Below are 27,599 nucleotides of genomic sequence, written 5' to 3' on the forward strand. Positions count from 1 at the left end.
CTAATCGTTGGTAACGCATACATTTTATAGATGACCAAGCTACTCCCCCAGGCGTTCAAGCTTATATTGCACCAATAAGCACTCCAAACATCGAACATTATCTATAATGAAAATTGGACGCATTGATAAAATAACAGACAAAACACTGTTGCATATGTTCAGCATCTTCTAGTTTTACAACATAGAAATGGAATTTGGATGTGGTAGCCCTTCCGAAAGTGCCAATTTACAGGACATGTCCACTCGACAAATTCCATTGGTAAATGCAAAGGAAATACTAGTATACAATTTTTTACCTACAACCCCATTTGTTTTATCTATGAAATGTCTAGAGCATTGTCATTCTTAATCTTAGAAGCTCGCATCATTGCAAACAAACTCAGAAAAGTTTCAAAATCTAAACCCCTTTGCGAGCCTTTCACGATTTCCCCATTCCCGAAAAGACGGAAATTTGGCAATCACTTTTCAGGGGGCGACCGTGAGCGGTACTGCAGATTAGGCTCCCATAGGGTATACAGTCCCAACTTGTAAAAATGTGGAAATAAACAAGACGTTAATCTTAAAGCCTCTGAACACTTTCTCAAACAGGTCCAAGCGTCTTAACTTACATCTGAAATTTCCTTTAAGGCTTTTAAAAGCACGAGTTGGCATAAAAATGATGAACTTTTAGGCGCCGCGCGAGGAGCCCATGTAGCACCATGTCTGCCCGTCGAAGCGCCACCTACATTCATGTACACATCAGTTTTTGCACATTATAAGTAGGTTAAGGATACATGTGGACATCATCCGTTTTCCCTTGACAATCCTAGCCTTATCCTCAACTGTGCATACCACAAAATGACGTGAAAGACATGCCTGCTAAATATGGAAGTTTACTCAAAACACTCATGCCTAACAACTTCACGTTGACTCAAAAGAGTGCGAAGTTAAGGTGCCCAGTCGACAATAACTAGCTTCACTATCTTGTAAACGTGTCTACCTGACGTATCCAGGTTACAGAGGTCAGCCCTCACTAAAACGACAACTATTAAGAGCACTGACAGCCACAACAACAGATCAAACAGATTAGTTAAACAAACTGTCGTCTAGTCGGGCTCTCCAAAGTATGTTATAACACGACAAACATCAACGTTGGAAAAGAGACCTAACCATGTTGTTAGTACACTATGACTAGCCTCTACCAGGCTCCACAGCTCGCTGGAAAAATCGTAGAAATTGGCCATATAGACGGATAACGTGTCAGAGAAGTTAGTCCGCTATAGAAGTTACAGTTTGAGACCTCTAGATGGATTGCAGATTGGACCCTCTCTCCGTAGCCGACTCCCTTAGCATACTATTCACTCTATTTGGCCAATTTCTGCTATTTTTCCAGCCATCCGCGGGGCCTGGTAGAGGATACACTATGACCTGCATTCCTTGACCAATGATAAAAGTAACTGTCCATAATACTGACATACAACATGTAAAGCTAGCAATTAACATTCCAGTGACACTTGCTAAGCCTAAGGTTAAGAAACCCCGCCCAGGATAATCCCGCTATTCGATTTTACAACCGGTGCAGGTGGCCGCCCTTTCTTCGCGCATCTCTTATTACCGTAAACCCCCTTAAGAGTAGATAAGGATACCGCACAAAAAGCTTTTCCTGCAGTGTCCTTATCTACTCAAGTAGAGTAATTAGACCACAGAAATTGGCACGTTGAGGGTATGCTTCGTGTAGGTTGGTTCGTTTGTTGGTTGTTTATTTTGGTGAATCTAAGTTTATGAATAGATTGCTATGCATATGATTATTGGTTTGTCAGTAACTTTTTTCTCCCAATCTTGGCACAACGGACAAACTATACAATCATCTGTAGGCGGATCTGGATTCAATAATGTTTTCAAAGAGTCCCAAGTATCATGAAAAGTGTATAGGCGCGTTATTATTAGGCGGAGACCATACCATTGTTCGAGTAACAGGGAGGTTGCGAAATACCAGTCTCCAAGCTAGCAGAGGTTCGGCCCCGGCTTTGCGGCATAAAGAAAGCGGGACAAAAAAGAAAGCCCGATAAAAACGCCTAAACACGCCAAAAAAAAAACAGCCGGAGCGGCACCTCTGCTTGGAGAGTAGTTGCGAAAGGAGAACCTTTGCCTGAATAAATCATAACTTGCTATGTTTTTTCAAGTAACAGTGTACATTTGTATGTGTAAATACCTCTTTCTCTCCGTTACTGATTGTCACCTAGCCCCCTTTGCCATGGCTGGTGACATTGTTTGATAGAGGTCAATGTCGCCTGGATGGACGACACTACAAGTCGATGGAGGTACAGGTCTGTACAAGAAAGTGTTACCGTAATCTCCAAGCAGATGTTTGGGGTAAACGTCGTGACAATTTCTGACTCTCACCGTCACGGTTGTGCCCCCTCAGAGGTAACGCGCATGCATGAGAGTGTGTTCATGCGTGGGCAAAAGGCGGGAAGTTCCCTTGACGTTACAAGTGACAACCACGCCCAGGATGTGTGTTTAACATGACAGACACAAAGACTAACTTACAAGTTCGAACTTGTTCTAGTTCAATATTTGCTGATTAATTTCCAGACTCAAGAGGCCTACACGTATCTGTCCGTTGAGTTCAATATAGGCACGTGTTGTCAAAAGCACCAGCGTCGTTTTCTTAACAACTAAGCTGTCAATTAAGGCGTAGTCCGTTTCTTTACAGTTCGGTCTGGTCTTCCGGGGTTCGTTTTATAACCCACGCAAAGTTAGAGACGTCTGTAGAATGTACAGTTTACTTTGCGTTAGTTTTACAGGTATTTGCCCTAATCAGTCTTTAAGCATGTATTTGAACAAGGTGGTCAATGATTTAAACCTCTTTGATCTGAAGTCGACTCAAAATATGCGCATTTCATACATACGTTATAAGATAATCATAAAGAGCTTTGCATAATAACTTATACAAACACAATCCATGGCGATATCAATTCTATGGACTAACAAACATAACGTACTTGTCTTTCGAAGTAGTACAACTATTATCTCCCCTGATTGTGAATGGGATTTCCCATTCTCAGTACCCTCTTTGACACGCGTATCTGTCTTTGGGATCATAAAATGTCTGACGTAGGGGGTTGAAGACTATCAACGATAATGGTACATCAAAACGTGCTGGACAAACCATCAAATAGCGCTAACAACCTAGCGACGTGTGTTTCATCATCATAAGGTCTTTAAGACCTTTGGCACTTTCTGGGCGACACCCAGAGACCAATGACTGCAGGGGTATGTGTTGTCGTGTTGCTAACGTGGCGAGTATTTAAGCGGTAGCTGCGCTCACGTACCGTTTTAACGGACCCAGCCGTCGTCTCGTCTACTTTCTAGGCGGAGAAAAGTTGAAGAGGACTCGCCCAGACATGCGGTGGTTGCTGATCATGTCTGTGTGTCTGTTGGTGTCCGTTTGGGCAGACGACACGCCGGTGGACCTCACCCTACAGGTAACGTTACCGTCAGCAGCAAGTTTCTGCCGTTAGAAATTCGAGTAATGAGCGAAACGCCAAGATCTGAGAAGTTTCAAACTTGACGAGTGCATCTTTTCAGTCTTCTGTTAGCTAGCAGTTTTCAGCTTCTTTTTGTTTTCTCGACGATTTAGACAACGTTACGTCGAAAATGAAATCTCGAAATTAAGAGTATATACGTATAGCTATTTTGCCGGGTCAGCAATTATATCTATTGTACACGCAGCTTTTTTACTACATGTGTATCATTAACTTGGCGCTATACTCCGTACCTAATGCCTGTATAAAAGACATTTTAAAGGAAAACTTTGTCGGTATAACGTTACATGTATACGTGACGTCGACAGTGTATCCTTTTTCAACTTATGTCCATTCGTTTAGCACATCTATACATGTGTCACAAGTTATTTGTACGGCGCACATATGTTTAAAACAAACATTTACTAAGTTGAATGACGACTTTTCTGTCTTTGTAATCGCTTTTTGTACGACAGTCCGACTCTAAATGTTATTTGCTGTTGCAAAGACGAATTCTATGACGTATGATCATGAAGACTAGCCTCTATATGCCCATACGTGCGTTTTGCGCGGTCTAGTCCGATGAAACCAGGCAACCAAACAAACAAGTCTAACGCGAAGAAACTTTAACTTACAAATAAGTGCATCTTGGATACTTTAAACTTTATTTTCGATTAACACAGTACTCTCTCATTACAAATAATTAGAAAAGTATAATGCACTTTTCATACCTCACAATATTTCAAAATGACGCGAAATTACATATGTACAGAACATGTATTTCCGTTCGTTCTATCGATGTAACCTTTTTAATAAAACATAAATCCGTGATCGTGAATCTAAAGAACGCTCAATTTACAATTATCTGAACCTTGTACCGATAGAAAGTTGCCCCACCAGCTTTATTGCAACTTTCTCACCAAATCCTTTTTGAGTACTTGAATTGTTTCACTGCAGTTCACATTTGGTTCATGTAAAATTAATTATATCACATCATCGTTAGACGGTAGGATATAATAGGATACGTTAGTCTGGTACAAATACAATGGACCATACAATACCCTGCGAATGATTTCATCATGTTGGAAAGTCATTGAATAAAAATGTTCACAACCAAGACATACAATCACACCGGTCAGAATTGCCCCGAGGAAGGTGACAGACAGTCACCGAAACGTCGGCTGTGATTGTATGTCTTGCTTCTGAATACAGGAACTTGTTATCGAATTATCCGATGCTCTTTATTCTCCAGCCCGGTGAGAAGGGGAAAGACATAGTGGACGCCTGTATCGGGAGGATAAATCTGGCTCAGGTCTTCCAAGATGACGCGGGCATGCTGCGCAGGATTGGTAAGCTCAGTTACATTCTATTTTTAGAGCAAGGCTTACAAGCAGTTACAAACGAGGTTTCCAAATATAAGATACGAAGAAAATGCAATACCTGTACACACTTTACAAGATTGAAAGTACGTGCACTTCTCGTTTGTCGACCAATCAGGCATAAATATTCGACATTGTAAGAAGAACTCGCTAGTCAACCAATCACACAGCAGTTTCGTTGGTCGACCATGACCCTTGCACGCACATGATTTAACAACATTTCTCTTGTGCTCGGACACAATGAATTGACATTACAAATCAATGTTTGGAAAGCTAAGACGATCCGTGAAGAACTATAACATTGCTCGCAGAAATAAGTACAAAACTTGGAGTCTTAAAAATCAATCGGGACCTGCATATCTTCTTGGAGATCAATGCCCACGCATGTACATGTGTTTAACTTTTAACTTAATCTAATTTACTTTCAGCGTGGGTGGAGACCCAGTTCGGAGAGGCAGAGGGCACTACAACTTGTATCTGGGGCGTGACGCCGACAATGTTTGAGATAGTCTCCCCCAGTCAGTCCACCAAGGACGCCATTTTGGTGAGTGTGTTTCCATGGTAACAGACATCAACCACAAGAACAATTTTGAAGTACTTCTTGAAAGAAAAAATGCAACTGGGGATTTGAATATTAGGGCGACTCAAACTATACATATATAGCTAGGAACTTATTTATAGATTGGCTTGCCGACTTTTATGTTAATGACCTGGGATCTATAACAGAAAAAATAATCACACTTTTCGATAATTAGTAGAGTTTTGAAATACAAGGATTTCTTTAGGGCCTGGTCACATTCGCTAACCAAGGGCATTAGAGAAAATGTTGTTTTCGATCCTTGTCGGTGGTTGGTTCTGTCACAGCCTGCTTGAAACTCCTCCGACATAAAATTCGTGTTTCGCGTATTGTCCCTCCGTAGCCGACTCCCTCAGCATACTATTCACTCTATTTGGCCAGTTTCTACTATCTTCCCAGCGATCCACGTATCCTGGTAGAGGCTACACAATGTATGTGTCCGCACTATAACTCGCACTGATGTTTTACGTTGGTTCACCAGGTGGAGTTGGGGATCGACTGGGACCAGGTAGACGTGTCGGACCTGGAGAAGCCCCTGTACTGCGCCCTGGCCGCCAGGATTCTGTTCGCCGACTGTCAGACCGACCTGCCACTTAGCCTGGACCTCCAGGCCGACCTGTGGGCCACCTGTTACAACACGCAGGGCAACATGCAGACCTACATCGACGCTGTCAACGAGCTAGAACAGGAGTCAGGTCAGAAAATCATTTTTGAAGAAGAACAAATTTACAAAGCCCGATCCTAGATATTTTACCTGGGCTCCCATACTCCCCCCTTACCAACTATTTTTTGAATGCGCGAGTATGTCGAAATAGTATGGCATCATGCGCCCAGACTACAATTTTCACATCTTTAAGTGATTTCTTAAAATTTCTTGACCTCTTCATTATGTTACCGCTTTAGAGTACAACGGGAAAAACACAGCGGCAAACTACGTTTACAAAGGCTTAAACTGAAGGCATTCAAGCCACAACGTGGTTCAAAGTGGTCCAAACAGTTTACAGTTTGATTGCAAAAGGTGGAGTTCGTTTGGTTTGAAGGCGGGGCCGGCCTAGTTCTCGTGCGTACAACGCGTATTGTTCAGTATAAGCAACCCTGGTATGTCCAATGAAAAGACGCGCCCATTTTTGTCACGGCAGCTACGTCATCGTCCTTTTAATGCTGACAGTTTGCAACGTTAACACTCTGTACTTTGACCGCAAAGATTTGAAGAGTAGATTTCGATTAGCTTAATAATGTGTTAATTTCGCGAGCACAACGATTTATTATGTTTGAGCACCAAGATCGGTTCATTTTCTTTTGTTTAACGTCCTGTGTTGTAAACGTCGTTCAAAACAATGGAAACAACACACACATCGATTAAGTAGATATACACTTTGCTTGACAGTTCAGGGCGTCTAGATGTTTGAATAACTAGTTTGATACCCCTTGAATAATGAAGGCTGGAACTTAAGAACTTTAAGCTAGTTTTTGCAAATGCCCTTTCAAGGCTCCTGTTGCCAGATTTATGAATGGATTTATGAATGTTGGTCGTATGCGCGTTATAGCAAAGAGAATGTATCATTAATCAGTAGTATAATATCTATTGTACAATTCTTTCCACATAACATGAGCCTTAAAGATTGCTATGTTGTACAAAATAACTTTTCTTAAGGCTACTCGACGGATAGATATTGGATCCATGCATGGTTGCTAATCGTAAAGAATGTATCATTAATCAGTAATATGATATCTCTTTTGCAAGTGCTGTTCTTCCCATATAACATCAACAATGAGCCTTAAATATTACTATTTTGTACCAATGATAAAGATGAAGAACTCTTTTTAAGGCTACTCTAAAGATACAAAAGTTGCGCTCACTTCTGTCCGTTCTAAACTGTCCCCTTGACAGAGTGTAAGATCCCCGGAATGGACATGGTGTTTGTGCTGGACGGCTCCGGGAGTGTTGGAGCGGACAACTTTGAGACGGTGAAAGACTTCGTAGTGTCTGTAGTGGACGGGTTCGAGATAGGCCGATCCCGTACCCGTATCGGGGTGGTACAGTACAGGTATGCTTTTCTAATCATGTACAACACATCCTTAGCTACTAGTGTTATAGTCTTATTATGATAGCTGGAAACCTTTCTAATGCAGTTTAATGTTTTTTTTTTCTAAATGTGGGTAGGCCTTGGACAAAAGTGTTCATACTCTGCTCTCTATTTTCGTCTGCAGCAATGAGGTCGTGAATGAGTTCAATCTGACTGAGTATGACAACAAACCGGATGTTCAGGTAAGACCTTGGGTGTTCACTGCCGGAAGTGACGTCACCATGTCTACCTTTGTATAAATGATTTTCAGCTACCCTATGTAGACCCAGATGATATTTCACTTATCTTATAGAAACATTTTAGTGACCTCATTGCGTGTTTTTTTTTTGCCTATCCAGTCAGCTATCAGCAACATCACATACCTTCAAGGCAGGACGTACACGGGCGCCGCCTTGCGGTACATGACAGACTTCAGCTTCTCTGAGGAGGCCGGCGCGAGGCCTCCGTACCAGGCTATCCCTAAGGTAAGTTATGGACTTTGTTGTATTACTAGTAGTAGACTTTCTAAATAGCAAATACTAGCAACCTTTTACACCTGGGTACTATCCTGGTTAGTTAACGTTCTCTCTGGCAACTGGTGCGGGTGGTTCAGATTATTGCAGAGCGAGCCAAATCGGAATGATTCTATACTATTTTCTATAGGTTGCTATCTTATTCTCCTAAGCAAACTATTCCTTTTCAATACATGTAGGGGACCTATGTACGAGTAGATGAAGCATTGAACCAAAGGTCTTGGCGTTGTAGCGTACATTCTCCATGCATGGAGTATACTTTGAGGTTTAAAAATTTCCACAAACACTTCAAATTTAACACATGCACCTATTTGAAAACAGGTTGGCATTGTTGTTACGGACGGTGAGGCTACAGACACCGTCAGGGGTCCCGCCGACCGTGCACACGAGGCCGGAATAAACGTCTTCGCTATCGGTATCGGGAGCGGCTACAATCGACGCGAACTGAACGAGATCGCCACCGACCCCGACGCCACGCACGTCTTCGGTGTGGACAACTTCGCCGCCACCGACTACATCAAGGATGCGTTGGAGGGAAGGACGTGCAAAGGTACAGAAGACGTTAACACACACACACACACACACACACACACACACACACACACACACACAAACAAACACACACACACACACAAACACACACACACACACACACACACAAACAGACAGACACACACACACACACACACACACAAACACACACAAACACACACAAACATACACACACACACACACACACAACAAACACATGTACACACACACACACAAACACACACACACACAAACAGACTGACATGCACTGCTTATATATTTCCTGTTTTGCATTGATATAACTTTGAATCGTTTTAAGTAACGTTGATTTAAAGTTGGGAAATATGTGAGTTGGCTATCTGAAGATCGGATGTCGACGTTTTTGTCATCGGAAAATATATATGTCACTCTTGTGGACGGAATACAGTTTTTGATGGCCTAACGTTTTTTCTGCTCTCCCAAAGAACCGGCCGAAGTGGCTGTGGGACAAACCGTGCAGGGAGACCTGCCTCAGGGCACGCTGCAGTTCCTGTCCTTCAGGGTAGGAGGCACTTCCGAGCAATTTCCCATGCACTATGGGTTTTGTCATCACCGTTAACGGAAGAGATGTATAAAGCATGCCTACAAAACAACTGACTGTTCCTGTATAGTTTTTGAAAGCCGGTATATCATTTGAAGCAAGGCAGCCTTCTTAATTATTGACTTCGCCAAGAAGTCTATGTTTTGATGCTTGTCTGTGTGTCTGTTAGTGAACAGAATAAGTCGAGAAGGCCTGGATGGATTGTTGTCGTATTTGGTGTGTTGATGTGTATGTGGGAAATCTCAAGATGATTAGATTTTGGGCGAAGTACTTTGCATAATTAACGAGAAAAGTGTAAAAATGTGTTATATTGTATGCTTGAGTATATGTTCTGGCTGGGATGTGTGGGGGTGTTGTTTCGAGGGGTCAAGGATAAGTGGTAGGGGTCGTAGGGGTGGTAGTTGCCATGTGGGAGGCAGGAAACTTAATAGTTGCTGAGACAAATTGGCTTGTCACTCAAGGCAGTGGTATGAGTAAGGTAGCAGCATAGCAGAAAGTGGTGTGGAATTTGGTGGAAGCAGACCAAAATTGGATATACACTGCCTTACGGAAGAACAATCAGTAGTCGTGTGTCACAGCATGGGGATAGGACGGTGTTCAGGGTAGGTGAGTTAACCATGTTATATCGGGAAGGAAGAGGTGATTTATTAGTATACTTCATACTGTATGGTGTACATGTAGTATGGATACGTATTGCTGAATAAGTATTTGATGAAGGGTGGATGTAATGTAAATAGATATCAACTATGCAAATGAGACCTCATTTGCATAATTAATGAGAAAATACTATAACTCAAGGTGAGCTTAATGGATGGTCATGATTTTTGGTATGTAGATAGCTTATGTGATGCTTTGTATGATAGGATGATGATTATGCAAATCAGATTCTTATTTGCATAATTAATGAGGTAATTTTAAAAACCCGCTGTGTTCCATGATATGACTATTCAAATGTGTGACATTTGTAACCGAGGAAGATAGGAATGTTGATAGATAGAAAATATGCAAATGTGGGCCTAATTTGCATTATTAATGAGAAACTACTTTAATTCCATACTAGTAAATGACGGACGGCAATTTCATACTTGTGGCATTTGGAAGTTGTGTGAATGTGGACACCATTGAATCAATTTTGCTAATAAGGACCTCATTAGCATAATTGATAAATGTTAGCATAACATTCTTTGTTAAGCTCATACTTTGGACAACTTATGTTATTTGGGTGAAGACGATCAACTGGTATGATTTATAATTGATGAGAAACACTCCTAATACGTTAGTCATATTTAGGTTAAAATCATTTGGCGAAGGTATGAGGTCGTAGAACTCTTGTTTAAGATATTAAAAACCATTCTCGCACGCCAGAGTCGTCCCGCGGCCTTTAATACATTAGGCCGGTGTCGATACCGGCCTATGCATGTGGATGACTCTGGCGTGCGAGAAACTAGCACAAACTGTCAGAAACTAGCTATAGCCCTTCCGATATGTGCATCATCTTGTGGAGTCAATCTTAGGAGCACTTATGGCAAAACAAACGTATTGTGACAATGTTTGTGGAACCACACCAACAGATTTGATGTTGTCACCGACAGGTCCGGATCCGACGTGGCATGACGTTCAAGTTGAAGATGAGGGTCGGCAGCGTCAACTTCTTCCTGTCGATCCGGATCCGGAACCCCAACCGTGCCCTGTACGACTTCCGGCTGCGCACCAGGCCCAACAAGATGAGGTCAGTAACTTTTGAGCAGATGGATAAACATCATTATATACTTTTCCGACGGACCCGATTTTGATACATTGGTATCTCCAAGCAGGTGTTTGGTGGGAAGATCGTACCGTTGTCCGACCCCCTGCGTTTGTTGAGAGGGTAGCGTTTCAGCAAAACGGGGAGACAGAATAAGGTACAATTGTCCCTCCAAACATCTGCTTGGAGATTGATTTGGTAACCACCAGAGAAGATAAGGATGTGGTTTTAGAATGCGCAACAGTTCCTGTCTTCATGTGATTACAAAGGCATAGGATGAAGCAAAAACTAAGGGAAAACTAGGCAGCGAATCAGCGGTCCTCCAAAAATTAACCCGGCGCTCCTAGACGTCCTGCAAAGGAGGCTAACCGACACCTTGATACCTTGCTAAAACCTCTATATTCTGCTCCAGACTCGACATCTTCATCCCGCCAAGCCGTCTGCGGGAGCTGCTGGGGCGGGAGCGGCGCCAGGCCGTGGTGGATGATGACGAGGAGGTGGAGCTGTTCGCCGCCATCGAGGGCGTGGACGGGACCAACCAGTTCGACCTGGAGACGGACGACGGCGACACCGCAGACCCCGCCTACCTGGACAACGGTTCTCCCCGGGCAGCAGTCAGCGTGCTGACACTGGTCATGCTACTCATCACGGCCATCGTGCAGTAGTGGGACTCAGTGCTGTCCGATTCAGTGCTGTCCGATTCGGTGCTGTCCGATTAAGTGCTGTCCGATTCAGTACTATCCGATTAAGTGTTGCTAGATTTAGTGCTGTCCGATTCAGTGCTGTCCGATTCAGTGCTGTCCGATTCAGTGCTGACCGATTCAATGCTGTTCGATTGTGACGCCAGTGTTAAGTGATTTAAGTGTTGCCAGATTTAATGCTGTCCGAATAAAGTGCTATCCGATTCAGTACTATCCAATTCAGTACTGTCCAATTCAGTGCTGTTCGATTCAGTGCTATTAAGTGGCAGCTATATACCTAGTGGTTGTTGCATAGAGATGATAAAAACTGAGATGTTATCATTTTTTATGGCTCCCTAAAAACAGCACAAAATAAGTTTTGATACTCTACTTGAGCTGAGTTTATTTCTGTGTGTAAAATATGTAATGCATAATGACTTTGTCACTATTGCGATAGAATATAATTGACAACGACTACGGCCTTGTGTTTTTGGTCGCCCAAAGACATTCGGCCTAGAGGTTACAATACGTGATTATAACCCATCCTGATTGTCTTTCTACAAATCATTAATGTTGTTAACGTTGTTAATCCCACTATGTTTTCATAATAAAACACAGACAGCAACTATTTCTTGTAACTGCCTCCCATGTTTTCATTGTTTTCTTGATATAGTTTCACACGGTGAGACTTAAGTCGTAAGGGGATATATTGGCATTAAAGTGCTGTACGGGTCTGTTTCAAAATCTGCAGATATTTCATTTAAAGAATGATCAGTATAAAAGTGGGAGAAAACAGGACAAGTTCACGTTTATGATTAGTTTTATAGTTGATTGATATGTCTATTACAAAAAAAGGTTTTAAAACTATTTCTTGCTACATTTTAAAGGATCCATGTTGACGGGCCCCCTTATTTGGATAATCCGTGGACTTTCATGCTAACCTTGGCCAGGTCATTCCAGGTCAAGCTCGAAGGTATAACGCCATAGATGTGAGACGTAGAGCCTCTTCCTTCATAACATCTTTACCCCACGCGTGTGAGTCTTAAACCATGAGAAACATGCTTGCCGTTCTCGTGTTAGTCTGTGCCGTGTCTGTGTGTAGCGCGTTCCCGAACGGTGCACCCAGGGGTGCGTGTGTGACCATGACGCCTGGTCACATCTACTTCAACCTGACAAGGGTGCACGCCCAGACCACCGCAAGTCCGTACACCGTCACTGTCGGGTCTAACCAGTACAAGCCAGGAGATATGGTCAAGGGTAAGTAAAATATTATAGGTGTCAGAAGTCCGAACTTGTAGTCTGTTCAGATGGCTAGATCTCCTCTTAACATGTACCTGTTGTCATGTACAATCCAACTATACAGCCAAACTCCTAGGACAAGTACCCAGGTATGTTCTTACAAAAAAGAGTTAAGAGACCACTAGACTTAATCATAATCATTGAAAGTGGGGAGGAAATATCCAGAGTTCTCAATCCACATTTGGGGTGATATGTGTGTCTTTCGCGAGGTTTCCTTGTATCATTAGCTAGCTATACAGAGACTTGGAGGGGCTTTCGACGACTTAATTTTTCTCTTCAAAAAGCAGCAACTGCAAGTCTTCAAGTAAACATTGCGAGCTTAGAGAGATATGATAAATATATTGAAAAGTTCGAAATGTCGAAAGTTGACTTATAAACACGTATTTAAGCGTAACCTGCAATGACTTAAGATACATTTTTCTGTATTAGTGCAATTAAATCCATGCTTCTGCAGCAAGCCTATAGACGAAAAGCAAACATGTTTTCATACAGACGACCCGTAACCTTTCCACCCTTACTCACATGATCAACTAGCTAACTGATTAACAAGTAATCTCAACTAGAATCTCTTACTTCAAACAGTTGCGTCATGGCTGTATAAATGTAGCACAAACAGCACACCAGGAAAGAAAGAAAGGAGTCAGATGATTACATAACTGTCATGACTGTTGCATCATTAACGTTCAGTAGGTAGTACTCTATGGTAGTACAGTACTCCATGGACACCGCAAACCTTTGTACTTCACGTGTTTGGCCCGAGGGCAAAATTTGCAGGGTAGCACAGGGTAGCACAGTAACATCATCAGTAAACATATTACGTTAGTCACATGCTCTACAGTGTACACACACACATACACACCTTTATACCCTGTATGAGATAAAATGTGGACTTTCCTTTGTCCTTACACCATTAGAGCCTTACACCCAGGCCAGGTCATACCGACTAAACTGAGGACGAAACTTCAGTGCAAAGCTTTGCGCCGTGCTATAGCTTATATCTTGCCGTATCCTAGCGTAAAGTAGGAGAAACATGTTTGTAGTCCTTGTGTTAGTCGGGGCCCTGTCTCTGTGTAACGCCTACCCTAACGGTGCTCCTAAGGATGCATGTGCGACTATGATGCCCGGGCATAAGTACGCCAACCTAACGACTGTGCACGCACAGACCACGCCGAGCCCGTACAAGGTAATGGTCGCGTCTAACCAGTATAGCCCGGGAGCCACACTCAAGGGTAAGTACGCTTGTTTGACCACTGGTAGTAAGTGTTGCACTACTTGGGTATGTGTAAGACTGAAGTAGGGTACGGTACGATACAAGCTGGTGTGGGCGGTTATACCGGCTATACAGATACAGATACAGGTACTGTCACTGAACTACTGACATCGTGATGTCTCCCCCAACCCCTCTGTCTTTTTTTAGATAACCCTTGGGGTATGATTGGGAACAGTGTTGAGCAAATAAAACCAACATTTTCATACCATTTTCGTATCATATCAAGGGAGGGACGCTTTATGTCAACATCTGGTATTACCGCACATTGCTAATTATCCTAGCCTGGTTGTCATCCAATTACTGCAGGGGCTCCTACACTCGCTACCCTGAAAAATTGATTTAGGATAGCGAGTGTAGGAGCCCCAGTAGAAACTGGATTGCACCCAGGCCAACACAATCTCGTGCCCCCCTCCCCATCTGTCAAAATCTCAGTAGTCGCCGTGACTCAGCAGATTAGTCAGTCAAGTGTAAAAGACCGGTATGTCACAGTAGTTCTAACGCACTTTATAAGGTTTAAAAAGGACTTTGCCCTACCTTGGCCCAGGAGAACCGCCAATTATAGCCGCGTCAGGTGACCTGATTATGTAATCGGGGGCTAAAGGTAGACTTGTTTACATTTGAAGACTTTGATTCAGCTCAAAGTTCCACAGTTGCAGCGAAGGTTATCATGCACTGGTTATGATGTTAAATATAACGTTTAATCTATAATCAAGTAATATTATACATCCGTACCTATCTATACAGTAAACGTTGTGTAAAAAAATGTAGACATTTTAAAGAAAACATTTAAGTAGAATCCACTGGTATACATGGCAGGGAGAGAACCGCAAGTACAAGATATAGTCCAGACATCTTCAATCGTACTTTTCATCTTTGCATGCGGTAGCTATAGGAGTTACATGTCTGTGACCTGAAGTTGGAACGAAAGCTGTTATGACTGTCGTATATCACAACGGTAAAGACTCCTAGTGATTAAAATCACCGATATTTGCCATATGACTGAAACGTTTCTCAGTATGCATGCTCCCTAAAACTCTATTCATAACTTTTGTAGGTTATCATATTGACCAAACAGTCTAACGACCTACAAACAATGAAATGATGGGGTACAAAGAAATGTTCCCAACTTCCCATGTTTCTTTAATAGGGACATAGAAATGTTCAGCGTACTAGAATATTCTACGGTGTCTAGCTGAACCGTTTCGTTCTCATATTCCAGTCCAAATCGTGGGCCCGCAGTTTGAAGGTTTCCTGCTGCAGGCGCGCCATAACGGTAACACGGCCCCGGTCGGCGCCTTCTCCAACCCGCCCACTGACACCAAAGCCGTGACGTGTACCAGCGGCAGCGACAGCATGACTCACGCCAACCCCAACGCCAAACAAAACATCACCCTCACCTGGACCGCGCCCACCGACGCAAGGGCTGACGTCATGTTCATGTAAGTACCATCAATTGTCTTTCAGTTGCCTTTCCGAAATCATTAAGTCTGTTGAAATATTCCACCGCATTTCATAGCTCTTTACGTTGTACGGAAAGGTTACGGTAAGGTCATATTTGTCTTTCAGTTGCCTTTCCGAGACCGATAAGTCTGCTGAAATATCTCATTACGTAGGGAAGTTAGCTTGAATATCGGTTTTGGTGCTGTGCAAGTTCATCAAATGACTTCGGTGTCTTAGATGAGATATCACAATTCTAGTACGCACTACGCTACACATTTTGCCCGTGGTTAACAATACCTAAAGCACCAGGGCACTTATGTCACAAGTATCAAATCATATGTTGTACCCCATGACTGTCCTCGGCAGTGCCACCGTTGCGCAGGAGAAGAACATGTTCTGGTTGAACAACACATCTCCCATGGTCACTCTGGCTCAAGGTAAGTCAAATTCTTCTTGTGCTCATGTTCTAACGAAGATGTCCCTTTGTTGTGACGCGCTACTCTCCAAGCAGAGGTTGGGCCCTGGCTGGTTTTGACGTACGTGTTTTAGGCGTTATTGTCGGGATTTCTACTTTGTCACGTTTTCTTTATGTCACCAGCCCACACCTCTGCTTGGATCCATGGAAAGTAGTGACGTGCTTCATTTAAAGGGTATCTTGACTACTATAAAGAGAAGACATTTGCTAATACTATAACCACTCCGAACATTGACTTGATAATGTCTTTTCCGATGTTTAAGATTTGTTTTTCTAAACATTGAACCAGGCTACAAGAAGGAGGTGAACGGGAACCACGTATGAAGCCTTTATCTCCATATGGCGGCGCGCCACACCAACACATCCGCTACTATCGTGGGATCGACATGAACTCTGACAATGATATTCTCGCTTCGGCTGTTCCCGCTGAATTATTATGAACTATAAGATACACTGCGTATCTTATTGTAATGCTACTTATCAATGTTAGTCTTCCCGAGATAAGACAGATATCGATTATAATTTGATCTATGATCGAATGTTCGACTTGTCCTGTGCGATCAGAAAGACATCCCCCTGTAGTTTACAGTGGTAATTACTCAGTTGACCGAAGCATTGTAATTCTCACAGATCCCGTCACATCTGATGTGTGTTCTTGTAGCCCTGTTCGTAGATTATTCTAAGCTAATAAACTTGCCAAGTCGAGTAAATACAGCAATGCTACCTTTATTGCTGTTTTGTAACTTTTGTTACAGTTTTCTCAATAAACAATGTTGAAACGGTATTCTTTCACATCTCTTACCTTTCTGTAGTACCCTTTTGTCCGAATTGCCATAAAATAGGTGGAGTAGGAATGAAATAGAGGTTTTAGCGGCTGTTGTATATAAATTTACAACAACAAAATAAAGATATATTTTGAAAATTATTTACGACTCCAAGTGTTGAGACACAAGCACTGTCGGAGACGGTAGCTGTATGCGGATCAAATTCATTGCATTTTCGATAGGTTCTCTTCAAAAAGGAGATTCAATGTTCATATATATATATTTGTGACAACAGATCATGATTAATTGTTATGTTACAGCGAAGTACATTGTACTAAGTAATTGCAAACTACGATCTCGTTAACCAATCGAACATATTAATTGCAACAAGCTTACTAACCAATCAACGGAACAAACTAACAATTTGAGTAAATGACACTAAGCAGAAGTGGTAAACAAGATTAACTTAAGGCAATCGTTGCTGTCAGTTAACTGTTGATGATGTAGTTCGGTCCTTGCTAACTTTTAGCAGCGCCCCCTGCCAGAGTGCTGTGGGGGTACAGGCGACAGAACCTTCCAAGGGCCCAGATAGTGAAGACGTTTCTATAGCTGGTGTAGCTGATGGCACAGGACTTGTTAAAGACTCCGCAAACATTCTCCTGAAAACAAAAGAAAACTAGAGTTTCTAGCAACGAAACAAACAAGAAAAGAACCAATTATGCAAGGACTGTTATCATTTTATCATATACCTACTTGCATGAAATAAGCACATTACCTCTACACGAACAAGAAATACAACTGAAAGCTGAGAGTAAATTTTATGGCAAAAATAACGTAATGAAGTCGGCTGACCTGTGGCCAATCACCATTCTCCCTTTGTCTATCCATAAGGAATTTGACTCCTGGTTCCAGCACGCTAAGATCGGGATACCTACGAGAAGAAAAATTATAAACGACGTGGAAAAAGCAACCAAAGATTGCCATTCGGATTTATTCTTTGGAATATGAAAGTTGACAGCATATGCAATTTTTCATGCAACCTTTCCTACCCTAAATATGAATGAATTACAGTCAAAGCAATGGTGAAATCATAGAAGGCGGTACACTTTCTGTAAAAAAAGTGATTGTCACAAGCGATAGAGTATGGAGCGCCATCTAACAAAGAAGATCAAAACTGCACCCTGTCCTTGGTGCTGAAATGCAATGCAACAACAACATTGCAAAACACACACATACTGATGCCCTACGTGAGACGTTGCTAAGACAGTATAATGCTCACCTGACCGCCATCAGACCCAGCAGTGCCCAGCAGGTGTTCACAACTTGTGACGTGTCGCTCTGCACGTATTTGCGCTCCTCGCACGACTCGAAGTTCTCCCCCCACCCCCCGCCTGCCTTCATCTGATGCGACGTCAGGAAGTTACAGGCGCGAGTCACGGCCTCGGTAGCGGTACTGGAACCAAAGTTTTATCAAATCTTTCATGACGTAGCAATGTATGTCTGTTACTCTCTAAGCAGAGGTAGTTTTTGACGTCGTGACTTTAAAAGGTGTTTTTGTTATCTTCTACTTGTGAATATCTCGACATCGTAACATTTGTCAACCCTAACATCAACTTTTCATGTGTCAGATATATCAGTTCAAATCAGAGTACTGTTAACGTTTTTCTCGCTATGTTGGAATGAAAAATAATAGTCGAAATATAATCATTTCGCACGATCATTATGTTAATTATGTTCTTGATAGCTCCTATGATAAACATACCCGATGTCGTATCTGTGTCCCATGCACGCCAAGGCCTCCAACCCGAACCACGTCCCGTAGGTAAAACACACGCCCCAAGATCTGAGATCGAAACAAGAAACAATCATATATGAAATACAATTTCTCCTCAACGGAAGGTATAGACAAAGCTTCAACGCACAGTTATGGGACTACCGGTATCTTTAAAATTCTAACGGTTATACATTGTATTTAAACTTCGGCATAAATACCTCATACGGACATTGTGTTCAAATCACGCTTAAAGACTGAAAGTTGACGCACCCTTCCCATGATCCATCACTCCGCTGCAAACCCATGACGTAGTCCAAGCCTTTCCTAAGTGTATCACTGCACATGAATGTAAGAATGCAAGAATATCAGAGTGGTTTGGAAAAAAAACAGTTAATCAAATCCAGGATTTCAACCTCCTTGATTAAATTAGAAAATTTTGTCAAAACGAGTAGGCCTATCATCGAACTTGACCTTCAATTTCTCGACCCCCGCCCACCTAGCAAATTTCATGAAGATCCATCCACAGATTCTCGAGGTATGTTGGTAGCATACAAGCACACATGCATACACCGCCCGCTGCAGTACAGTAGGAAGTCGCCTGGAGGCCCATTATCGAACTTGACCTTCGTTTCCACGAATCCTAACCACCTACCTATCATGAAGATCCATCCACAGCTTTTCGAGTTATGTTGTTTACATCCAAACACACATGTGGCCACAGCCACTCCACCATGGCAAAACCGAAAACATAACCTTCTGAGGAAGGTAACAAAGTGTTTACCTGATCTCCCGTGCCCTGTGATCTGGGTGTTGGTCCTGGAAGTGTTTCAGCGCCTGCATGACGGCAGACGTGCACTCCACGTATGTGTAGTCTATCATGATGTCACCTAGCAACGAGACGACAAAAATTAAACAAACAAACAACCGACACAGGAACTGATAAAACTATTTCTTTATGTATTGGAAAGCGAAACAGTCACTATCAAATTCTCCGTGCGTGTATATTACATCTGCTTCCAGTTTATTGGGTCCCTTCTCAAATGAATCATGCACTTCTTACCGAAGACTTCCGACGGATTTAGTAGTTCCAGCAACTTTCCGCCCCTCTTGGTCTCGTAGGTAGCGAAGCCACCATCACTGTTTCTCATGTTCAGTAACTGTGGGGTTAAATACAAAAGATACTCAATGCAATGAAAACACATTCTACTCCTTCTTGGCGTTATCAGGCTATACAAACATGGTCTTGTGGATTACTTCTATGCGCCCTGTTTTTAAAGTATGTTCTCTGTCACAAAACGGGATATTTTTCAGTACTTTTGCATTTGATTTTGAGTTGTCCATAGCAAAACGTTGATGTGGCCTTCTTATCGGTCTATGGCTTGGTTTGGTACAAATGGCATGGATGTTTGCCTACAGCAGAAGGAAAAATATGCAACTACAAGTGGATACACATGTGTGGCTTGTGCTTCTATAATTCCTACTCGTCACCCTTACCACGTCGACGGCGTCGAAGAGCCTCTGGTCAGGTGCCGGGTCCTTCACGCCCTGACACCGCTCCTGTAACATCATCATGGACTTCAGACCTTCCGCCGTGCAGTCCGTCACGATCCACCCACAGTCGCGCGTACTGAACGGAAAACCGCCCTGGGTACCGGGGAGGAAAAAACATCAATGTAAATCATCTTATATTTCTATAAATAATAATAATAATAATTTTATTTGCAAGTTCTTGCCCGAAGGCTAATTGCAACATGAAACAATACATAACAAGGGTATACTGTACAGATAGTGAGAGTTAACAATGTTGACTAGTAGAACACATGGCTATTCTAAAAAACTACTACGGAATACAATCTACGCTTTTTGGGTTTGACTTCTTTTTTGGAAGCAGTGGAAGACGAAGTGTCCCACTTTTTTTGTAATGAGTGGGTTTTGGGAGGTTAACAAGGTTCTAGTTTTATTTTCATCAGTAAATGTTTGGAAATTGTGGTAAGTTTTGGAGGCTTCTTTAAAAAGCTCTTTTCTTTCCTGATCATTTAAGGGGCAGTTTGAGATAAAATGTATTTCGTCTTCCACCGCTTTTGACATACAGTAGTTACATAACAATAATAATAACACTGCAGTGCACGCATTACCATTGGATTACTGTCGACATACAATTATACATACGCACCTTGTTCATTTGCCTGTAGTATGTCTCATAGTCGGGTGGGTTGTCAGGAATCTGTAAGTATAAGTCGATGGAAGGTTACAATTCTATTCTTAGGAAAGAAGAAAGTTTTGGGCACGTAACGTATAAAAAAGGCTTGAACTAAGGGTTGGTAACCATTTTTATTTCAATGCAACGCGGAGTTGTCGCAGTCTTATTTAAAGTAGTGGGCATTGAAATATGTGCTCAAAGAGAGCACGGTAAAGAACCTAGTGAACAATGACGATAGGTACGATACCATATTTACCACCATTGCATTTTGAAGCTTGTGAAACTACGGTAAGAAAACCGAAGACAGGCACCAACCTGTGTGAATCTAAGGAAGCTATGCGCACGGTGGAGACACGAGGTGAACTCACTGTCCTTTTCTGCTTCGGCCTGGAGAGGATAGTAAAAAAGTACAACATACGGGTAAGCTTCTAACGTGTCTGTTACTTTGACGGAAACTACATTCGCTCACTTTTATACCGTACGTAGTGCTGTAAGCTGTTGTCAAAACAATAACTGTTTCCTGAAGATATAGGACTTTAGTTACATCTTTTAGACAGAAGTAATTGCTGGCCATGATCCAAGTCGTCGACAAATAAACGCGTATATGGTGTTTTCAGAAAGAGATAAACTTTAAAGGTATATATCATATTTAACTCTTACTTCCATGAAGGCCTGCACCACGAAGGCTGTGTCCCACAATTGAGAACCGTTTGTCCCCTGAACGTCGGAAAAATGATTAGTATTACTACACAAATCTGAACTGAAGGGAGTAAAGCAACTTACAAAGATTTTAAAGTTAAAGATTTTTTTCTTCTTTTAATTGCAGCATACAGAAATAAACAGTATTTATCTGTACTTGTGAAGAAAATTGTTAAATAATTCATATAACAGAACATAGACAATGAAACATGCAATGATTATGGCTTTATGTAAATATTTCCTTAGTTACCTGCATCTTCATGCCGTCCAGACCCAACCTATGAGAATGATAAGCATGCCTCAGGTTTCAATGGCTTCATACATGTCCTTTTCACTCTCAAATGCCCCCAAATTAACGCTGATGATGTTAATTATCGCTTAATGCAACCTTTGAAAAGTGATTGGTGCATGTAAAAAAAAACAGAAACAAACACTGTCAAGTTTTGCTACTACGAACATAAACAAACAGCTACAAGAATAAAACAAACAAACGAAAAAACAGGCAGCACCGTTGTAGTGCCGTCCGTACCAGAGATAGTCGGCTACCCTGGAGGCGTGTTCCCGGAAGGCGGGAGAGGTGGGGCCGTCGGCATGCCAACGGACAAGCATCTGGATCACCTTGGAGATCTGAGAAATAGGGTTTGCTGTTTTATCAACGTTTTCAACATCATGTAACGTTTTTAAAGCCTCGTTGTTCTGTTAGAGATATATACATCCCCGTCCATTCACACTTGTTGGGAGTCAGAAATTAGTAAAAGTAGTCCCCTTCCCCCTGACGTCTTATTTTGTACGTAACTTTTGGCTCAATCTTTGATGTTTTATTATTTACTTCTCAATGTATAAACTGCAAGTTAGAAATAAGAAATCATTAGACCCCAGAATGTTCATCGTTCCCCAGATATCGTTTTAAAATGTGTGGCGGACGGAAGGTTGAAAATTAGCGCGTGTTGTATAAACGCCCCCTACCGGTCCTATGCTGATGCACTTGGTAAAACTGTCGTCTGCCTTGATGTGATCGTACAGCTCGTCTATCGCCCACTGTCTCAGGCTGGAGCTGTGCCACGACTCGTACAGGTTGATCCCAACTGAAAATCAGAAAAAATATAATCTATTTCTCTATGTCTCACGCCTAAGTTCTGACGATCGTCTTTCAGCACTAGGGACAGGGACAGTCTAGTAGCCATCCTAAAATGATAGGCTTGTAGCATGTTTAACGCAACTGCAAACACAAATTGTAATTGGATCTATACCGCATTTTAAGAAGTTTCAAGTAAAAACCTGACACTTTTCGTCAGTGACCACTAATATTCACAAATAACATTATTCACTTGAAAGGTTTGGATATACTATGATTATCACCTTAGAAGAAGAAATCCCTACCTCAGGAAAGTTCTTAAACTTTAACAGTATTTGTCCTTCACAATAAACATTGACTTTGGTATCACATTCTGACGATCACAAAGCAACCCACCGTAAGCCAGGTTGAGCAGCCAGCTGTGAGGAGTGTACACGTCACAGGTGGCGACGTTATTTCTCTGGGCCGGCCAGTCGATTCTCTCATAGTCTTCAAGATACAGCTCCTAGAAAGAGGGGGATATTGGAATCGTAGTTTTCTTCCATATGTGGTGTATTTTTGATTTCTAACGTTAGCCTTTCGCTGTTTTTGTTCGATGTTTTTTGTGTGTGTTTATGCCATGTTTCATGAGTCCTTATGTATATTTCTTTGCCGAAATAAGAAGAAAGTAAAGAGGGAGATGCGAATAGACGCAGATCATTTTAAAGTAGGACAGTCTAAACTATCAACAGTGATCCCTTACTGTTCTGAGTTCTCTGATCAGGGTGTCCACCTCAGCTGTGAGCTGCACGGCGTAGCAGTAACTCATGGGCAGGTAGACCTGTCTGCAGTGGCACCACAGGGTGGACGGGTGGGCGGGCGTCCAGGATGGGAGCAGCCTGGAGATGAAACCACAGGAGAATGAACAACACATACTTCATATGCAGGTCATTCTTATGTTGTTGAGGCTTCAAACGTACAAATGTACATCACGATGCCTTTTTTTTCGACGCACGAATTTTACGGGATGTAGTTATGGAAAGATGGCGTACCACATTGCAGGGAAGAGAGAGGCTTCAAACTTACAACTGCAATTCACAATGTTTCCGTTCAATGCCAACAAAATTATGGTATGTAGTTGACGACGTACCACATTTCAGGAAAGAGAGAGTTTAGGCCGTCCCAGCTGTAGACGCCCAAGACAGCCAACCAGAACTTTCCCCAGGATGGAATGCCAACTGCGCCACCTACATCAAAGGTCAAGGTCATGAGCATTACAGGTGAGACTAGCTCATGTGTCATTTGATATTTGTATCAGTTTATCGTTTATCGTACAATATACAATCATATTTTGTTTATCATTGTACCATATACGTCTACCAGGCTACCGATTACACCAGTTCTTGTACTGTTCTTTACTTTGGAATGGAACCTTCAAGTTCTTTTTCCGAATGACGTACAAGTGACTTTTATTAAAGCCTGCTTTATATTTGTTAAGCTACGGATTGCGCATATCACAAAGAACTGGGAAGTAAAGTAGCTAGCCATGTGAATTTTGATGTCTAGGAAGCCGAACGGAGAAGAGTGCACATCAATTAATTCCACTCATTCACCGTTAGTCCTTGATATACAATTTGAAAGAAAATTCAAATTTCATTCGGGCATGCCGACCTTTGGCATGGAGACAGTTGCGAGCCCGCACAGCGTCTTTGTCGTCTGCAGGAACTCCCAGCAGCCTTAGCGTGACGTAGTTTAGCGCCGTGCCGAAGACGGTGGAATGGTCCTCAATGTGTCTGGCGGGAACAACATGAATATATGGACTGCAATGTCAGTAACCAAAATATCGCAGAGTACCAGAACTAGTTCTGGATTAGCTTACTAGTTCTGCTCTAAAAGATAAATCTATCAACAATGGCCATCCGTTCATTCAGAAGGGTTGCCTATCGGCATGAACACACAAAGACACATCGTAAGTTGCTCTTTCGCAGACTTCTTGGAGCACCGGCGTTTATTTTCTTGCACGAAGCGCTGATTCGTGATTTCCCGGGAGAGACAGGTTTGTCGCTCTCTCCCGGCATTAGAGAACCTTGGCCCATGTTGAAAATATCGCGAATCAAGGCTCCCACAAAAATAAACGCCGGCGCTTGACAGGAGAATGACTTGTACAAATATATAAATAAACGATCTGTACGTACAGGCCCCAACCGCCGTCTGGCAGCTGCACGGATCGGAGGTACCGGATCATCTCCAGGCGCTGGGGCTCTGATAGGCGGGCCTTCGTCACGTGACAAACAATCACTAGACCTGCAAAATTGAAAAAGAATATCCATAAGGCCAAGAAGGCAGGAAATGACGAAGTCACTGACGAAAGATAGCGGATGCTGTCTGAAACGTCTGACTGTTTCAAAATTTTATCCAGTTGCTTGAGTAACTGTTTTTGGCGTATCCTATTACATGTACCTGAATGTCTAACCTTTATAAAGGAACCAATTATTATTGCGTTGAGGACGGTGACAGACGACCATCGTAACGTTGGCTAGGTTATACTAGTAACACTTGGTGGTGTACAAAGAATTCTGTTATCCAGGAAATGATACTAAGCTGGCTGTTTGTCGTACCGGGCATAAGGAAGAGTGGTCCTCCGTAGTCGCCAGCCCAGTGGCCGTCCTCGGTCTGCAGTTGGGAGTAAAACTTCATCCCATTCCTCACGGCTTCTCTAGCGGTTCGGGCTTTAGGCAAAGACGGCGCAAAGGCACTCTAAAAGGACGAATATTCCCAAGGTCAGATAGATATGATTTGATTTGTTAAGACTTTTGTTATGTTATATCAGTATCTATCTATATCCTGTGTCTGAGGGAGGCTTTAATCAGCTATCAATGTCTGTTTTATATTTTGTTTATGGATAATTAGTGAACACATGATGAATAACATGTGCATTAATGAAGAAAACCTTCATTGTACATTTTTGCTCAGGTGAGCTAAATGCAGGTCACAACCAAGACATGTTTACAAACATACACATGTTGGTACGTGTATCGCCGTCTAGTATGCAGGTTCGGCTTCTTCTCGTTTCTTGGTATGGTGAAAATGTATGATTGTATAGGTTTAGCTATAGTCGGTATCAAAACGCATGAGGAAAATGTTTTGCAACAACGACGAAGACGTATCTAACAATTTGCACACATTGAAACTCGTTTTCAAACTATACAACATGTATGTAACTACTATGCATTTACCGTGTCCAATCCAAGAGCGTGTCTCTCAACCATGTTCTGTTCTCTTTCAGGTGTGTCCCCTTCATCAAAGTACCGCCAGGTTTGACGACCCCCCACGTTGCTCAGTCGCCATCTTGTTAGGTCCGTGGCGGGTTCGGTCTTGTAAGGACCGCCACGCCTCCTTATTCTGCGTTTATAAATATCAATAGAAAAAAATTATGTGGATCCAGGATTGCAAATTTGCCTATGGAAAATGTGACAACAGCACGAGTCATTTCTAATTCAACAGTGATAAAATAATGTGAGTCACAAAAATGCAAAGGATCCGCTATTCCCCCAAAACACTAGCCGAAGTTAAGTGACCTTCGAAAACGCGTGTCCAGAAGTCAATGCACGTATTACATAATCCAACAAAGATTGAAAAGAATCTGTGATCTATAATGAGGATGGCTTGCAAGATGAGAAGCATTCCAAAACCGTTCGCAGATTTGTAAAAATATCCTTGGTCATATTTGATCTGTAGTTTGTGAGCAAGGTACATTTTGGCAAGTATGCTGGTGAGGTGTGACCATTGCTTAGGGTTTGTTCAAACTTTGAATCACAGTGAAAGGGAGGGGCTGTTATGCTTCCTTTAAACGTCCTTGGCATACACGGTGAAGGGACGTGTGTAAATCTATCGTTACGCGCACGCGCAAACTGGGGATCTTTGTAACTACAAATTTGCTCTTCAAGTCACACCACTGCGGTCATATCTGACTGAGCGGCAAAACAAATATCCTCCCAGCGTAAGGCAACAATCAGGGACAAACTGCTACGGAGTATTGGAAAAATATAATGTATACAACGGAAAGGATACTACATATTCATCATGTAAGTCTCGCAAGTTTCCCAACCACAAGCGCTCGCGGGGAATATATGTCTGTTTTAATAATTAATCAGGTGTGAAAATGTGTTATCGACCTGCAGGTTAATTACGGGCGTTTGCCAGTGCCCAACCCAACGTAAATATGACGATGAATACAAAACCTTTGCGTCACTACAAATACAGTAATTCAACGTTGTGAAATAAAATATAAAACGCAAAACAATACAATCAAATACGAGATCAAGAGTGCCATAAACGAAGTGTGAGGAACTAGATAGCATAACTAGGCAATAACCTTTCTAAGATGAGAATAACATAAACATTAACTGTAACAATGATTGTCTTTAATACCACATGTCACCATTTTTTGTTGCTATTTATATAGACAAAATTTGGTGTTAACATTGTCATTGGGGTTTATAACTTGACCAAGCGACAGACGGTAGGTATTGTGGCAATGTGAGATGTCTTGAAACTAGGACAAGCAAATATACTTAACTATAAGACCATATAACACATGGTATGTGATAACTAGCACAGCGCCGGTGGCTATAAGTATAAACTTCTTATTTATCTTGTCACAGAGACTGTTCCATATAGACCAGTGGTGTCAATGTTGGGATAAAGACGATCTAGCGTTGCCTACCTGTCTCCCATGGTCTTCTAAGCTCTTCTTAAACTGGTCAGTACCGGTGTGCCAGTGGTCACGTATCCTTACAGGTGATCAGGTGACCCACTTGTCAATTTTTTCTACATTTTAGTCTGCAGGTCAGTTGGAAGTTGAGCTGACTCTGGCGCGATGGGGTCTGACCAATCAGCGGCCGTCATTCCCGGCACCATGTGAATAGGCGTATATATTCATCCGCGGGGTCAAATGTACAGAAAGTAAGACGCATCGGATTGTCACTTGGAATTACGTTTGTATCGCCTAGAACTGTACAATTAGTA

At 42.2% G+C, this 27,599-nt stretch overlaps 3 protein-coding genes across 4 annotated transcripts; 2 read left to right on the top strand and 1 right to left on the bottom strand.

The window, feature by feature from the left end:
- The first annotated feature begins 3,272 nt into the window (after nt 1-3,272).
- LOC136447946 (uncharacterized) lies at nt 3,273-11,664 on the top strand. Its single transcript, XM_066447085.1, has 11 exons — nt 3,273-3,467; nt 4,759-4,855; nt 5,314-5,429; nt 5,944-6,157; nt 7,354-7,510; nt 7,674-7,731; nt 7,888-8,013; nt 8,383-8,611; nt 9,057-9,133; nt 10,765-10,901; nt 11,329-11,664. Exons 1-11 carry the CDS (start codon nt 3,387-3,389, stop codon nt 11,579-11,581), a joined length of 1,545 nt encoding a protein of 514 aa, XP_066303182.1. The 5' UTR covers nt 3,273-3,386; the 3' UTR covers nt 11,582-11,664.
- An 872-nt stretch (nt 11,665-12,536) lies between these two features.
- On the top strand, nt 12,537-16,540 carry LOC136446770 (putative defense protein 3). 2 transcript variants are annotated; one of them, XM_066445322.1, is made up of 4 exons: nt 12,537-12,853; nt 15,385-15,604; nt 15,972-16,042; nt 16,370-16,540. In XM_066445322.1, exons 1-4 carry the CDS (start codon nt 12,646-12,648, stop codon nt 16,402-16,404), a joined length of 534 nt encoding a protein of 177 aa, XP_066301419.1. In that variant the 5' UTR covers nt 12,537-12,645; the 3' UTR covers nt 16,405-16,540. The 2 variants fall into 2 exon arrangements, with proteins under 2 accessions (XP_066301419.1, XP_066301420.1); XM_066445323.1 differs by lacking the exon at nt 12,537-12,853 and adding an exon at nt 13,811-14,124.
- Nucleotides 16,541-16,790: 250 nt separating this feature from the next.
- LOC136446767 (lanosterol synthase-like) lies at nt 16,791-27,451 on the bottom strand. The gene is made up of 22 exons (XM_066445317.1): nt 27,298-27,451; nt 25,808-25,973; nt 25,190-25,328; nt 24,767-24,875; nt 24,243-24,364; nt 23,722-23,818; nt 23,335-23,470; nt 22,989-23,097; nt 22,484-22,602; nt 22,047-22,144; nt 21,768-21,795; nt 21,479-21,535; nt 21,134-21,205; nt 20,792-20,842; nt 20,113-20,262; nt 19,679-19,775; nt 19,400-19,505; nt 18,889-18,954; nt 18,607-18,687; nt 18,124-18,297; nt 17,697-17,775; nt 16,791-17,503 (listed from the first exon to the last, which is right to left on the bottom strand). Exons 1-22 carry the CDS (start codon nt 27,306-27,308, stop codon nt 17,363-17,365), a joined length of 2,208 nt encoding a protein of 735 aa, XP_066301414.1. The 5' UTR covers nt 27,309-27,451; the 3' UTR covers nt 16,791-17,362.
- Between the last annotated feature and the right edge of the window lie 148 nt (nt 27,452-27,599).

This window comes from Branchiostoma lanceolatum, chromosome 13 (assembly GCF_035083965.1).
Source record: "Branchiostoma lanceolatum isolate klBraLanc5 chromosome 13, klBraLanc5.hap2, whole genome shotgun sequence".
Taxonomy (NCBI): Eukaryota; Metazoa; Chordata; class Leptocardii; order Amphioxiformes; family Branchiostomatidae; genus Branchiostoma; species Branchiostoma lanceolatum.

Coding starts and splice junctions, on each gene's coding strand:
- LOC136447946 (XM_066447085.1), top strand. CDS start 3,387: ATGCGGTGGTTGCTGATCATGTCTGTGTGTCTGTTGGTGTCCGTTTGG. Junction 5,430..5,943: donor CCACCAAGGACGCCATTTTG/GTGAGTGTGTTT, acceptor TTGGTTCACCAG/GTGGAGTTGGGGATCGACTG. Junction 8,612..9,056: donor GGAGGGAAGGACGTGCAAAG/GTACAGAAGACG, acceptor GCTCTCCCAAAG/AACCGGCCGAAGTGGCTGTG.
- LOC136446770 (XM_066445322.1), top strand. CDS start 12,646: ATGAGAAACATGCTTGCCGTTCTCGTGTTAGTCTGTGCCGTGTCTGTG. Junction 12,854..15,384: donor GCCAGGAGATATGGTCAAGG/GTAAGTAAAATA, acceptor CTCATATTCCAG/TCCAAATCGTGGGCCCGCAG. Junction 16,043..16,369: donor CATGGTCACTCTGGCTCAAG/GTAAGTCAAATT, acceptor ACATTGAACCAG/GCTACAAGAAGGAGGTGAAC.
- LOC136446767 (XM_066445317.1), bottom strand. Junction 22,603..22,988: donor GCTGCTCAACCTGGCTTACG/GTGGGTTGCTTT, acceptor TCTGATTTTCAG/TTGGGATCAACCTGTACGAG. Junction 22,145..22,483: donor AGTGCATCAGCATAGGACCG/GTAGGGGGCGTT, acceptor CCTATTTCTCAG/ATCTCCAAGGTGATCCAGAT.